General features: G+C 36.3%; 6 protein-coding genes across 6 annotated transcripts; 1 reads left to right on the top strand and 5 right to left on the bottom strand.

The window, feature by feature from the left end:
• Nucleotides 1-749: 749 nt before the first annotated feature.
• On the bottom strand, nucleotides 750-5,834 carry EIN_224370 (phosphatidylinositol 4-kinase, putative; the record flags this gene model as incomplete). Its single annotated transcript, XM_004254917.1, has 2 exons — nucleotides 750-1,316; nucleotides 1,404-5,834. 2 exons carry the CDS (start codon nucleotides 5,832-5,834, stop codon nucleotides 750-752), a joined length of 4,998 nt encoding a protein of 1,665 aa, XP_004254965.1.
• Nucleotides 5,835-6,261: 427 nt separating this feature from the next.
• EIN_224380 (hypothetical protein) lies at nucleotides 6,262-6,879 on the top strand (the record flags this gene model as incomplete). The annotated part of the gene is made up of 1 exon (XM_004254918.1): nucleotides 6,262-6,879. One exon carries the CDS (start codon nucleotides 6,262-6,264, stop codon nucleotides 6,877-6,879), a length of 618 nt encoding a protein of 205 aa, XP_004254966.1.
• A 145-nt stretch (nucleotides 6,880-7,024) lies between these two features.
• EIN_224390 (hypothetical protein) lies at nucleotides 7,025-7,618 on the bottom strand (the record flags this gene model as incomplete). Its single annotated transcript, XM_004254919.1, has 1 exon — nucleotides 7,025-7,618. The coding sequence occupies one exon, from the start codon at nucleotides 7,616-7,618 to the stop codon at nucleotides 7,025-7,027; it is 594 nt and encodes a 197-aa protein (XP_004254967.1).
• Nucleotides 7,619-7,728: 110 nt separating this feature from the next.
• Nucleotides 7,729-12,147, bottom strand: EIN_224400 (guanyl-nucleotide exchange factor, putative; the record flags this gene model as incomplete). Its single annotated transcript, XM_004254920.1, has 2 exons — nucleotides 7,729-11,595; nucleotides 11,656-12,147. The coding sequence occupies 2 exons, from the start codon at nucleotides 12,145-12,147 to the stop codon at nucleotides 7,729-7,731; spliced, it is 4,359 nt and encodes a 1,452-aa protein (XP_004254968.1).
• Nucleotides 12,148-12,541: 394 nt separating this feature from the next.
• Nucleotides 12,542-13,674, bottom strand: EIN_224410 (casein kinase I, putative; the record flags this gene model as incomplete). The annotated part of the gene is made up of 2 exons (XM_004254921.1): nucleotides 12,542-13,530; nucleotides 13,572-13,674. The coding sequence occupies 2 exons, from the start codon at nucleotides 13,672-13,674 to the stop codon at nucleotides 12,542-12,544; spliced, it is 1,092 nt and encodes a 363-aa protein (XP_004254969.1).
• A 1,228-nt stretch (nucleotides 13,675-14,902) lies between these two features.
• Nucleotides 14,903-15,765, bottom strand: EIN_224420 (ATP-binding domain containing protein, putative; the record flags this gene model as incomplete). The annotated part of the gene is made up of 2 exons (XM_004254922.1): nucleotides 14,903-15,263; nucleotides 15,377-15,765. 2 exons carry the CDS (start codon nucleotides 15,763-15,765, stop codon nucleotides 14,903-14,905), a joined length of 750 nt encoding a protein of 249 aa, XP_004254970.1.
• Nucleotides 15,766-15,899: the final 134 nt, after the last annotated feature.

Here is a 15,899-nt window from a genome sequence, read left to right on the forward strand (position 1 = left end):
TGAAAAGCTAATAAAACCCTAAAAAATACAATCCAAGTGTATTAATTATATAGTAAATTGTAGTTTATTTTATTATAGACGAGTGATTAATGACAAATATTTAAACTCGACAGAATCTAGCTATATTTAAATCTGGAATATCATTCAATCAAACACTGGCACAACACAAAAGACATTAATTGTTTGTTTTATAGACGAATAACGAATGGCTAATGTGTAGAGAAATATTTCTAGCAAGGAATCTGAGTCGACATTGAGTTTGTTTAAGTGTCATGGGTACGTCCCTGCTTGAGCACTCATTGTTGAAACTCCACTCACCTCTACGTTACCTTACTTCTTTGAAAGTAAGAAGAGATATCAACCAAGTCATGACGGTGAATGATCGACATTGTGAAGCAAAAGGTGTCATGGATTCGTTCCTGCCTTTTATCCTTTGTTGAGATCATTAGAGAGTTAGTCGACAAGTCCTCTATCAAGTGTCATGGGCTAGTTCCCTGCTTGATAAGACTTGTTGAGACTATACTTCTCGTGCCAACTATTATGTGTCCAATCCACTATGTATTCTTTGCGTTGTAAATTCATTGTGTTGATTTCTTCTTCAGTTTAGTTCATTATAGTATATTATAGTTCATTATAGTTTATTTTCTAATTTAATGCAAATTTTTAAGTTATAAAAAAATAAACTATTTAATGAACCATATGAAGGACAAACTTCCTGCCAATAAAAGAAGCAAGAAAATTCAATTAGATCACATCGAAATGCCATTATCAAGAGCCTGGAATTTATCATAGAAATATGTGAAAAAGGTTCCTTTCAACGAGAACGCCTCTTTGACAACCCCAGACATGTACCCAGCGGCTTGAGTCACGTTGCTGTCTGGATTAAATCGTTTGATAAGATTCTGCAAGGAATTTGGTTTGAAGACATTCATCTTCGTGTCGAGCATCAACTCGACTAAAGTGACGATGGACTGATAATAATCTCTGAGTGCTAAAAACGACTTGACTGCTTGTTCCATAAACCAGATGAATTGTTCTGCAATGGGAGACCCTCCCATTATAGATATCATTTCTTCTGTCAATTTGAATGGCGACTTTTCAATACCCAAGTCGCCGCCGGGCGATCGATCAAACATGAATCCAAAGTCGATATGGATCAAGTGACCTTCATCATCTATCAAAATGTTTCCATTGTGTCTGTCTTTGATTTGTAATATATACGAAACTATTGAATACGCCGACATACTTCTAATAAAGTTAGCTCGGGCAGAGTAAAAGGCTTCAGTTTTTCGACCACCATATTTGGCAAGGAAGTACTATGAGTTATATTATATTATACTTTATAATATATTTTATATTCTTTTACTATTTAAAACGATTTACTAGAAATATGAAGAACAAACCGTGTACATGTCACCTTCACACTTCTCACCAATTTGATCTCGCGACATCGAATTTTGAACGACTTCAATGATACCACAGTCTGGTCCTGTTGCAATGATTCGATATGGACACAAATAAATATTAAGACCAGAATGCTTGTTAATTCGATCGAAAAGCTCGATGAGTTGAACTGCCAACATATCAGACCTAATATCATCGCCAGCCTTGAAGATGATTGGAAGTGGGGATTCAACGCCAGTATATCTCTCTTTCACTCTCATATTGACTAAAATGGGGACTTTAGCTGCACTTCTCAAACATGCACAGCCTTGGTTTGATACAGATGACACCATGGCGTTCGGATTTGTTGGGACGTACAAGTCACTTCTGTCAACTTGCAGTTCGCCGAGTTTCTCCTTCAATTGTGCGAGTCTTTGGTCGCGATTTTCAATTGGGATGAGTCCAGCGGAGATCGTTGTGAATTTTTCAAAGAAGCCGCGCTCCGCCTTGAATAAGGACATCTCCTTCTCGTCATAATTTTCCACTATCTTCTTACTGATCTCTTTCAACTTCGCAACAAATGTGGGGTCTTGTTTGACAGTCATTGTAGTTGATTCAGTGGAGTATGTATCACAATTCCATATCAATTGATGAGCAATCAATTGATATTTCTTCCCCATTCGGATGATGAAAGGCTCCACAATACCCAAATTGTCATATCTTAATGACTGTACCAATTGTGGGACATAGTATAACACCGTATGTTCATCAAATGTATCCAACACGCGAAGTGCATATAACGTCACAAATGGATTCGCTTTGAAGTCTTTCTTCAGTAAATTAAGCGCATGAGGTGGGTCTGTACTCTCCCAGTACAGTAATTGGTTCAGTTGAGGAATATTTTGTTCGATGTGTTCCGGTGTTGCAATGAAGACATGGGCTTGTGGGTTATTCAACAATTTCGTTGGTTCAGCAAGAATTTGTTGTGTGACCAATTTGAAGTTCGCGCTCGTAGTAAATCTGTTATAATATCCAACAACTAAATTTGGTGCATAATACCACGCAAGTAAGACTAAGTCCTTTGGGCGTCTTCTATACTCTTTAGGTATTGAAGAGTCAATGTAAAGTCTTTGATTCGGAAATTGCTTTGAAATGATATTCAATGGGTTGTTCCACACAGCTATTCGTTCTACTTCATTACCAACAAATGGGATGAGTAACATAGCTTTCTGTTTCATATCCTCAACTTGGTCTTCTGTAATATTATATTTCCGATCCCGACTTTGACTCAACAACGCTATTAACACCGTGTTGAACGATACCAAAGTATTGACATCATGTTCCGCTTGCATTCTACAACATTCAAACCACTCCGGCTTCGACTCAAACCACTCCAACCCGACATTTTCAATGTCTTGGATCATCCCCATATAATGGATCTTTTCTTTCTGACTCAATTGAATCACTTTCAACCCAAGTAACAATAACATGAACCGAGTACCTACAGAACTCGGCTCCGGGGTCATCTTCGCCTTCAAAGACTCTTGCACTATTTGATGAATAATAGAAAGCCTCAGTCCGTCCTTAAACACTTCGACTATTGGAAGTAATGCGTCCAAAAATTTAATGATGTTTCGGTGTGGAACAACTGATGATGCATGTGTCATCTGTTCTGTGTTTCCAACACTGCTTGAGAGTGGATTGGAAGTGACATACATCGCGTTAAACAACCCAATTTTTTTGATAATAGTCTTATTCCAAGCTAATGAAATTAAACGGAGAATATAGTTCCCAATTTCCTTTGTACATACACACATCAGCCACTCCCAATTGGACACTGCACTATCAACACTTTCACTATCAAACTTCTCCATTGGGATCATTACAATGGCTTGAAGCAAATCAGCACATTCGCTCACGTTGGTGCAGTTAAGTACTATGAATGAAACCGCCTCTTTGAGTAAGACATTTTTATTCCCCGTCGTCTCTTTAATTGCTTTTAAAAGAGCGGCTTGCTGTGTCTCGACACTCTGGTTATGCATCTTTGCAAACCCAAGAAAACTCGCCTTTTGAGATATGTCAGACACCACCATAGACATGTCAACGTATTGGTTCCCAATACTTAATGCTAACTCCACACCTTTACTCGAGTTATACGACGACATTGGAAGCTGTAAAATATAGGCTTGGACCAAATGAGAGAATAACCTTGGCTGCAACTTGAATCCAGACTGGATGTATAATGTTGCAAAGTCTTTAACGTTCTTAGCCACCTTTTGTCCCGAAGAAGAGTCTTCTGGCGTCTCAATGAAGAAGTCTGTTTGTGCTATTCGAATTCTTTTCACGTCGAGGGGGTTCGATGTGTTCATTTTTGAAATGGTGTCGACGATTTGCAAGAGTAAAAAGAGGACGTTTTTGTTATACACGACATAAGGGATGGTATCTACTATTTCTTTCAATGCACTCGATATGAAGTTGAATGTGTTATCATTCGACGTTGTTGTCTTCACTATCAAGAAACTGACCAATCGAGTCATTGCCTTATTTCTCACATAAACAGAGAGTTTCTCCGATGACAGTAATTGCTTCACGACATTCAGAATCTTTTTAAAGAGAATACCATAGACGGGTATAACGAAATTATACATCGGCTCTTCTCCTATGGAATCATCTAAGTATTCTGAAATATACCCAAACCCAAATCGTTCACCTCGGAATAACTCCAAATAATAGATGGAGACGAACATTAATATTCTATTTGGCTGTGACCCACGTGTTGAAATGCCCAACTCTGTAGTTTTCAAAAAGTCCTCATACAGTAGTTTGTGTTGTTCGATGTTATAAAATCGCGTTAAAATAGCTAAGATCTCTCCTTCAACTTCGATCTCAACGTGACTCTTCTTCATTAATAAAGGTGGTATGTTAAACGCGATGTCCTTAACACACGTATACCATTCTGATGGGTGTTCGCCTTCTTTCACATACTTCACTACAACACATGTGAACCAAAACGTCCGAAAGAGCTTCAAGTCGGCTTCTTCAGTGATCATATCTTCCATCCCTTCAATCAGCAAGCTAATTGGTTCTAATAATTTCCCCATCAATTGGACTTCTGTTCTATTTTTAATATTCAAAGATGCTTCTGGCGTCGTTGAATTACTAAGTTTGATGAAGATCCCAATCGTCTTTTTTAAGAGGTCAAAGCGGAGTTTGTTGTCGGTCAACGTCCCAACAATTTTTGTGAGTAACGAACAAACTGCATTCACCACTTTACTGAGGTCTTCTGGGACATTACGTTTTGCTTTAAGGATATCCGTGTCTGCCAATTTGAAAAAGGTGATGATGTAATTAACTGATATCTTATACAGTTCTTCTTCATTTAATGAAGTGAAGATGGGAAGGGAATTTAAGATGGCAAAGTCCTTTTCGGTCAGTGGGTAATTCACTAAGTTAATCAAATACGACAGGACATCGACATTCGTCTTCTTCTCCTTTTTAATGGCACACAACTGTGCTACGAAGAGTACCATTGACAAGAATGCGTTCGGTGCGCATCCACTCGGAGAATACTGTAATGAGATATGTGAACGACTCGTCTCGATAAATCGTGTGAGAGTCTCGTCATCAAAATACGTCGCAAAGCGCGTCACCACATCTTTCATCTTCTCGTCGGGGATTGAACCAAATGTGCAATGTTTTCTGAAGTCGTCGAGCGTTCTAACATCATGTTTCGCTACTATTGCAAGAGCATGAAAGATTTGTGGATAGAAGTGATTCACTCGACAATAGTCTAATTGCAATACATCTTGTAACGTCGACTCCAAACCATTGAAGTACTTCTTTTCGTCAAATTGAGCCAATTTAATGTAATACTCTAACTTCTCGGAGATCGTTGATTCGTGGTTTAAAGTCACTTGAGTCGGTTCTAAATCGTCTGCAACCAGTCCAAGTGCAGGGCGGACAATTTTCTCTTTGGCACCATGTTTGTCGTGAATTAGAGCAATCAGGTCTGTTCGTTGTTCCTTTGAAAAAGATACAAATGACTGTGATGCCATTGCTAATAACAGGATTTTCACGTCGTTTTCAGAGCCTTTGGTCAACACACTTGTGATCATTAAAAATACATCTTCGTGAATAGAAGCCCCCATCGGATGCCCAATCATTGTTTTGAGGAAGAGGAGATGTTTATTACTTAAAGGGATATTGTCGATCATTTTGATGTATTTCAGTAAAGTACCAGTCAAAGTACTATACAATGGGTGTTCTGGTCCAATTTCGTTATAGAATTCTTGAAGGGGTACTAGAGTGTCTAATACAACTTGGGAATTAATGCCATCTTTGGTAGTGTTGATGTTGAGTACATCAAAAAATGGTTGGAGGCGGGAGAGGTGTGTATTCACGTCGGATTTTAGAAGGAGCTTAATGTACTTTTGTTTCAAAGTAAGCGACATGCTTTGCTTTTGGAGTTGAACGACTCGTTTTACTATTCTATTATAATTAACAAACTATTGTTTATTATATACTCAGTCATCTGGAAATCCATTTTGATTTTATAATATTACTATTGTAAATAACCTTTTATTATAGTTTTTTTAATTGTTTTTATATAATAAACATATCCTATTTTTAATAGTAAAATTATTAATAAAACAAACCAAAATAATAATAAAAATAATAAAATAAAACTTTTACCCATAAAAAAGGTATTTCGACTAAATCCTCACCAATTCCATTCCACTTGAGTAAAATATCAAAAAAATATTTTTGGTAATCAAAAACACAAGAAATATCGATTCAACACCCAAGTACATAACAACCAAAAGAATTAAAAAATAGTAACGAAATACCAAAGAAAATGAACTGAAAAATAAGAGTCGAATGTTGGTCATTCTCTTGCTGTTTTCTGCAGTCCAATCATTCATGATGGAAGTTCCAACGAACGGATATCGTTGTATCTTCGAGGAGGGATTTGACAAAGAAAAGATCACTGGAACCTACCGCTTTCCACCTAATGCAATTCCGAGCAATCGCAATGTAGTCTTCAAAATCTTCCGTGGTGAGAAGAACGAGCGAGTTGAAGTCTTTGCTTCCGACTTTGATCCGAAAGGGATAAGCAAGAACTTTGGGTCTTTATTCACTTCCGACAATGACAAACTTCACGTCTGTGTGATCGACTCCTCTGACACAAGAGGAGCTCCTCCTGTATTAGTCGAAATAAATTTTGCTGATGGCAAAAAAGACGACACCAATGTGATCAAAAAACAAACGATAAACAAGGTGGATGCAATGAGTGACGAAGCAAGTTCACAAGCTTCGACCATTTATGACTATGTTAAAAAGTGTGTCGCGTTATATGATTCGCGCAGAGGATTGAATGAAGCGACAAACACGATGTCATTATGGATGATGATATTTGTTATAGGGACTGTTATAGCTTCTTCTCTCTACCAAGTCATTTCCCTCAAACGATTCTTTAGACACAGAAAGATCATTTAAGTCTTTCTTTCCCATCTAAAACATTAGGTTTACATTTACTATATGTGTCAGTTCCATTATGGTTTCAAAATAGATCGAAGGGGAATAGTTAAAGATTATAGTTGTTTATAATTAAAAATTGTTCGAGATGGATATGTTAACACAATCACTTATTCTCATATGACTTGATCTCCGCTCGTCGTATTCCACGCTTAAGTAACTTCTTCCGCGTTGCCATTACATCACTCATCGTCACACGAATAACGCGTTTCCCATCGCGCCGTATTTCACGCGGCTTCTTCTCATCTTTGTATTCAAGTTCCGCACGTAATTTATCAGTTTTGGACTCTACCCATGTCACTTTCACACCATCCCCAGGACTAATCTTCGTCTCCGCTGTCTTTCCAATGTCTGAAATTGCATTCCAAAGCATTTCATTCGCAGCTGAAGAAATCACCTCGGAAACACCTTCTCCAACGTACAAAGCAGCTTCGTCCTCGTCGGACTGAAGGACACCTCTGATGCGTTGAAGTAATACATTTCTTACTAAGAAGTCTGACCCAATGATTCGATTTGTCTGCGAGATGTATTGGTTCTTCATTATTTGTCCCTCTTCTGCTGCTGCGTTATTCGATTGTTGGACAATTGGTTTTAATGGCATTTGAGTTGTCCGACGCGCCAATGAAGGTGCGGTGTACTCTCCACCTTTTATCGAAGGTACTCCAGCAGGAAATGAAGTGCTTTTATTCGGCAAAGTCATCCGTTTAATTAGTTTCTTATTTTAATAGTTTCGATGCATTCCTATTCATTACTAGTAAAATAAACTAAAACGAAACTAAAAGAGGTAATTTAAAAGAAGATATCATTCAGTCACAATTTGATGGGGACTAACTGAGCCGTCTTACTCAAGATGTCTATGACCTTCATACGGACGTCCAAATCGTCCGAGGCTATCAATTTGAGAATTGAGGAATGTGCGAATTGGACCATTTCCAAAAAGTCCTTGTTTTCGACTTTGACGAATTGGTCCAAGACGTATAAAAGGAGTTCTTTTGAGTTGCACCTCATGAAACTATTTGCCGAGTAATATTGAATTCGTTTGGTGAATACTTTCTTTAAGTAGTCCAAAGAGATGTCATGTAATATCTCCAACCCATCAACGTGCTTTGTAACGATCGCTTTCACGACTATTTCGTAGTTCTCTGCTATGCTTTCCAATGGCAATTTCTCCATTGTGTCAAACAAATTGTCTTGAAGGCTTTCAAGTTGTTTTAACATCCTTTCAGTGATTGGCAAATCTTCTACTGCGCTGATATATTGTATTAAACCTTTCGATGCTATTGTACTCAATCCGTTCTGTATTATTCTCCACTTCTTCCAATGTCTAATGCACTCGAGTGTGTGGGCATTGACACAACACTTCTCGCAATAATAATGTTGAAAACATCCAGCACATCGGTACATGAAATAGACGACGTTTTTAGCTCCACATTTCTCACATGGAATAACATTGTTTGGTTTCACTCTTTGATTCTTCCCCACAGTCGACGATGAAATGCCTTTAATAGCTTCGACCACCCGTTTAAAGTAAAGTGCTTCTTGGTCTAAATAGAGATTTGCGACTTCATTGAAATCTTTGTGTACGATGAACTCTTTCAAAAAATTGGCTGTTTCTTCCCACGCCTTTTCATGGTTCAAAAGTACATTAAATGCAAAGGAGACAACAGGAAGGGTCAGTTTGATTGGCAACTGTAAACAAGCCGAATACACACACCCAAGCACTCGTTGATTTTCATGTGGAAATTCAGGTACACAGCATCGATAAAGTGAGCGGTAAAACACTATTTCAGTGAGTTCTGGTGACAGTTGAAGCAACTCTTGTGTTATTACCTTAATCGCATATTCCGCTACAGACTCGTACTTTCCTGTCGCACTTGCAGCTAATGATGTGAATAAAGGCAAGTACTTTATTAAGTAGACCTCAGCGTTTTTCGGCAAATTCTGGAGATACATTGGTGTCATATGTGTCTCTGCAACGTCTTGTATGTTCTCAATACTCTCCATTTCACTCCCTTCAATGTATTCATCTGCTCCTTTTAAGATCTCTCCAGACATTCTCACAATCTCTCTGTTGTACTCCTCTCCACTCGCATTCCCATTCTTTTGGAATGAAATCAGCGAATTAACAAAAACAGTGAATTCCTTGTTCACCTCTTCTATATGTTCGTTATAAAACTTTTTAAGTAGCTCAAAGCCACACATCCGAATCTTCTCTTCTTCCGCAGATATCCTCACACATTCAAATAAAATCCTCCACCCCGACTTCATGTTACTTATCCAATTGGAATTATTGACTAACATTTGGATCCCGGCTAGCACCAATTCTTTCACTCGTTCATCTTGATGGTCAGCTAAGACATACACAAATGGCTCAAGTGCCCGTTTTTGGTTCTCACAGTTTTCTTCTTTAACAGTTGAAAACAATGAAACCAATTGCTTTAAACAGTCGACGGCACCCATTGCGACGAGTTCATTGGGGTGCATACAACACTTTCTAAAAAGGGACGACAACGAGTCCCAAAATGGGGCCCAATGTACTTCATCACGTTCTTTATTCGAAGTAGCTACAACGACTAATATCTGGAACGCAAACAGTCCTGGGGTCCTTTGATCAATTTGTTCCAACACAATTTGGCACAACGCGCTGAAAAAGTTCTTTGCGCCTCGATGGCCCAGATTTCCACTCGCACAAAAGATATCGTTGATCTCACTTGCGTCGATTTGTGTAATAACACCGGATGGAAGGATCGGTCGTTCACCTTCTTTTAATTCTTTCACCTTTTTTTCTTCAAATTTGTATTCGATGGGGTAGATAGTGTCCGTCTTCTCATATGAGATTTCTATCGCCTGTTCTCCCCACCCACTCGCTATCTGTCGCAATCGCTCGATTTCAAATAAACACCTCAAAAATGGGATCCATCCCGTCGACAAGAACTCGCCGTCATTCTGCGCAACACTTAGCAATGATCTGATCACTAACAAATGCCTTTCTTCGATGTATTGTGGTTGATCTATGCACGCCAGTGACCGCATCAATTGAATGATATAATCCAATGAATCAACTAAGAAGAAAATGGCACTTAAGTGCAGCGCAGACTGTAATAAAGTCACTCCTCTGTTCATCATCTTTTCGTCTCGTGTCACAAAACAGAACCGCATCACTTCGTAACAGACATTTTTATAAATGAAGACGTGCATCTCGCGAACAACTTCATGCGAAGCTTCATAGTTATAGACCCCTTGTTCTCTTATAATTGTGGACTTTTGTGGCTCATCGTCCTTTTGTGCGATAGTGAATGGAGTCGCTACGACTCGCTCAAATATCCCTTTCAATGGGTCTTCATTCATTTTTATGTTAAATCCTCTATCAGACAATATAACATCTCTAAACTTGTCGTATGTATCAAACGCTTTGACCTTCGCGTTCGGATTATGCGTCTCCGTCGACAAGCATATAATCGACATTGCTATTTGATAGATCTCGTCCACACTAATGTTATCGAAGACACCGGGATTACACTCACTATACCTCTCGGAGAACGCAGTTAACACTCGACCAACTACTTGTGACTCCCCACCCATCACAAATGCAGCAAACATGATTCGCATTGATTCGTCGATACTCAACTTGGAAAAATCCAATTTCTTCAAAAGTTCCTTTAAACACTCTTGATTCAGTGGATCTATCCCACCTAAGTAATCGCCAAAAGCTTTTCTATCAAGCCCACTTAATTGGTGCAAAAATGTGACGATGGACGAGGCCGTGTTAGTACACATCTCCTTTTCAATGAAAAATGCTATCCCTTTCTTCGGCGATTTTTCAAACTCCGCAAGACCATCAGTCACTATTTTCTTCTGTTGTTTGAGTTGGATGATGTTAATCGTCGACTCGGGAACTACGGGGTCTTCCTCTTTCAGTAATTTATGTAAGTCACTCTCCCAATGTTCAGTCGCTGTGGTCATCAACATGTATAACCGACTCAAGACTTCCATACATAAAGCACTGAGTTCGGGTGTTTGAAGAAGTTTCACAACGCATCTCACAATGTCCTCAAATACATTTGGACTGCTTACCTCACAGTCGTAGTTCACAAACAACTCGATAATAGTAGTACCACTCTTCACTAGTTTCTTAACAAACTCAAGTACTATCAACTGTCGCTGAACACTATTCCCCTCTAAAAGTACAGTCACTACTTTACTGAAGAGTAACCCTAAATTGTTCCTCATGTATTTCCGATACTTCGCTATCGAAATGTCTAAGATCTCTATAGACATCTTGAGTACACTTTCAGTTGAGTCGAGTGAATTGACTATGATAGGCTCCGTCAAGTCGCCTACAAACTTGGGAGTGATGATGTCTTGTACCACTAATTCTGGTGGGAAGTTGTCTAAATATGATTTTATCAGTGGGAGTACCATTCTCTTCGACTTCATGTTGACATACGCCTTTGCTTCATTTGTGATAGTCTGCACATAATTGTTATACATCCCCAAATTAAGTGTTCTTTCTGTCCAGTTCTCTGTAGCATATTGTGACATGCAAAAGAGTAAAGCCGTTCCTTGTTGGATATTTCCTTTGAGATATTCTCCATTCACCTCACTTTTTTGATTCATCTTTGATACAACAATATCTACTATTCTTCCAATACACATCTTATAAGCTCCATTGTTTGTCTGCAAATTAGTATTCTCTATTAATTATAATATAATATATTTTGTTAATAAAAAACAAACGTCTGAAGGTTGTGTGATGATGTACATATCATATATTGTTTTGAAAATAGCTATAATAAAGGGCGTAGATAAAGTAATTGAGAATTTGTCAACAATTGTGGTCATGCACTTTGCGACATATAAATTGGTTTGAAGTGAATTGTATCGAAAGAGTGATGACAAGACATTAATCAAAGTAACCAACACGTCCACGGATTGCCCTTTGTATGTGATTTCAACGTGTTTAATTGATTGGTAGAGTAACAACTTCTCGATCAAATCAATTACTTTGCAACACATCAAGTAGTTCTTTGCTTTGTGTGACTCTTCGATGACCTCAATAAGAGGGGAAATCAATTGTTCTTTTCCTTTCATCAAATCGTCTCCGTAATTCGCCTCTTTGATTTGTTTTTTGATCACTTCACATATCTCATTGACTTGTACTTGTTTTCGCTGTGTACATGATAAAATGTCTTGCACAGCTTTCACTAGAAAGATGTTATTCTGTGCCATCAATCTTTTTTGTTACCTTTTCGAGTTCTTATCTTCTTTTTCTACTTTCTTTTAGTGTCTTTGGAATAATTTATTTTTAATTAAATTTACTACTCGTTCTATTAAAAGTGTTTTTTCAAAAAAAATGTTTTTTTCGAAAGAGGATAGTATATCTAACTATTTTATTCTATTGTTTTTACTATACAAAAATACTTATTAGATATTCCATTTTATGGTTAAATATATTACTATACTCTAGTTTATAGACACACTATTTTGATACAGAAAAGAAGGTTAAAATGATTTATAAAATCAAAGTTAATTAAACTTTTTGATTCAATATTAATAAAAAAAGATGACAAATAAACTTTTGTTTTAAATGAGTAAATACACCAAAACGAGAACAAACACTAAATTACAAAAAAGGTAAACTGATTCTTGTTGGGTTAAACATAGAAACTGCCTTCCAAATTCTTGGGATCAATTGCTCTTTCATTTCTTCATTCGTAGGACTTTGTCTTGGAGTCACAACAATTTTCTTAGACGACGAACCCAACTTTGATATAGGTGTTGTTTTATAATCGTTAGGATTATCTTCTTGAGGAAGGTACTTAACTTCATCAACATCAAACAATGGACTCACTTTATTCCCATCATTGATAAGCAATTCAGTCAATTGTGATGTAATCATTTTATATCGAGGTTCTTCACCATTCAAGAGACCTAAGACGGAATGGAACGATGAGATCACTTGGAGTTTAATTTGTGTGTAATCGTAGATCTCCGTCTTTGCAAAAGCTATTTTCTTCTGCTTTATTGTGTTTGACTCATCTAGGCCACTCCATGGGAGAGTGCCAAGTAAATTTTCAAAGTAAATGAAAAATGCGGAAGTGATGTCGTCTGCCCGTGACGGAGACTTTCCAAAATGGATATTAAGTGCAGCGTAACATAAAGTCCCTTTGAAACTTTGGTCCCTTTTTATGACATTCTTGTTGCCGTATAAATCCATATAAGACTCTGCCAACCCAAAGTCGATTAAAACGATTTCGTCATTTCCTTTCATTACAAAATTGGACGGTTTTATGTCGCAGTGGATTAACCCAACTGAATGAACTTGTGTGATGATTTGTGTCATCTTAATAAGTAACCGGAGTGATGTTGCTGGCGAAAATTTCTTGTCTGGTTGTAATGAACGAAAAGTGGAAAGACTGATTCCAAATAAATCCATTGTCATCACATATCCAAAGTCTGTTGAATCGGAATCTAACATCTTAACTACCCCATTGATGTCCCCTAATTTCTGAATCGCATTAATCTCTGCATAAGCATCGTCGGCCTTTTTAAAAACTTTAATTGCCTGATAAACAGTCGGTTCTTCAGTGTTTTGTGCTTTGTACACACTTCCTTTTTATTAACTCGAGTTTAATACATATCAAGTAACAAACCAAACCCACCAAAACCTAATTCACTTGTTAATATCCACTCTTTGTAACGTGTGCCCACAAGGCTTTCATCCATGTTTGTATTTGCATTTCCTTTTGTGGACATTATAAATTGAAAGTTTCGTCTCAACTTTTTATAGAAGAATGTTGTCTATTTAAGGTGGTCTCCTGTTTTCCAATAAAACAGGACTTTTTGGTTAAATATTGTGGGATTTGGTGTTTCGAGTTAAATTGTCATAGTTTGAAGGCAATTTTTTTGATAATAAATGACCAAATAATCGAGCAAAGAAGTTGCTATTTATTTTAGGTGATAATAGATTAAAAATGTGGGAATATTAGAGTCACCTTTTTAATTGTGTTTAAACTATACCAAAAAATATTAAATGCATGTTTGTTGTTTGTAACTTAAATAATATTTAGGATCAATAGCCCGTTTTTCTCGGTATTTTTAATTTATTTTACATGGAAATATTTGTAAGTTATTTTTAAATTAAAATTTATTGTTCTTTTTGGCATTTTTCGTTTTAAGATAATATGTATAATTTATTGTAATATTAATAATTATTTAATTATTAGAGTTTAGTTCAATTACAAAATCAGTAATAATTATTTATTTCTGTCCATTTATTTTCCAATTGTTTAAATTAGGAATGGACTTTATGTAAGAAATTTGTTAAAATATAATATAAATACAATAATTTATTATATTATTTATTAACAAGAGTTGTTTTTTTTTTATATTTATATTTGAATAAAAATTAATTTAAATTAATTAAAAAACCAAATTTTTATCAAAAATATAATGTAGAAGGACAATTCTTGTTATAAAAAACTTTATATTGTACCCATAAAAATGAGTCGACTGATTTACAAAGTAAATCAATAACTTTTATTTATTTTTATACATAATAATAAAGGAGATTTGAGATGTTATAAAATGTCACATTTTTAAAAATAACTTTTTTATTAATTGGTGGGAATTGTCAAATTAAAAATATTGGTTCTTTTAACCATAAATCAATTCTTTTATCAAAATCGTTTTGTTTATAAATAATGAAATGACAAAAATGACAATTATTTTGACAAGAAAAAATTAAAGCATACTATTCTTAGTAATTGCCCAAACAAATCCCTCTTTTTTATTATCCTGATTATTACAATTGAAAATAAGTATTATTAGACAATTAATAATATTAACAATTTGTTTTTATTCGATTCCATTTTGACTTTCGAAAACGATAGATGTTTGTACATTTTAAACCAATCAATGTGATTATATACTATACTATAATTATGGTTTTAGAATATTAAAATATAGAACACATCATTTCAAATCACTTAGCAACACACTTTAACGACTTAATACGCATGTAACACACGGGTGCATAATCGTCTTCTCTTTCTGTGATGACGTCATACTCAAATTCAATTCTTTTCACAAAAGTAGGTCCATCAAACACAAAAGTTTCGAACTCCCCTCCCTCACCAACAACACTGGCTCCACATTGTTTGTTCAGTCGAATTAACTTTTCTTTCATTTCACTCAATGACTTTCCAATATCTTTTTGGTTTAATCCCATAGAACATACTTTGACAAGTCGCGCGTCTAATCCACTTTCTATTATTTCATCTAAAACTTCACGCTGATCTTTTTGCCACAAAGGAGTTAAGACTGTGATGCCACACCTCTCTGCTCTTTCTTTGAGTCCATCTGTGTCGATAAACTATAAATGTATAACATTTTTATTATATTTTTATTATACTATTTACTATTTTGAAGACCTATTAAAAAGTTGATCAAAACAAACACATTAGCAAGTCGATTGGCTTGGTATTCAGATGCGATTGCTCCACAACATATTGAGTTAATCTTTGGGTAACATACCAACACCTTTTTAACAGCTTCGTACAATTTTTCTATTTCGTCATTCTCTGTGACTGTGTAATCCTTCTCGATACAAATACTACTATTCGATTGGAATTGATAGTTAATAAGAGGAATGCCCATAGCTTCCGACAAATAAGGTATTGCTTCATGTAAAGCAGTCTGGAACATATAACTATTATTATCTTTTTCGTCCACCAATGTTGGTTCCAGATGGAGCAAACACTCGATTTTGACGCCTTTCTTCTGTAAGCAAACTGCGGTGTATACGCTGTCTTTCCCTCCAGACAGTAAAGCAACGCAATTCGTCATATTTCTTTACAATACCAGTAAATCAGAATTAGGGTTTCCAATAAAAAAGAACTCAGAATGAAACGGGTATTGAAAACGTCAAACTTCGAACGGTAGACCCAAAAACACAAAGAACAAAATGTGAACGGAAATGA

Source organism: Entamoeba invadens (assembly GCF_000330505.1).
Source record: "Entamoeba invadens IP1 unplaced genomic scaffold scaff_1105074725849, whole genome shotgun sequence".
NCBI lineage: Eukaryota > Evosea > Mastigamoebida > Endamoebidae > Entamoeba > Entamoeba invadens.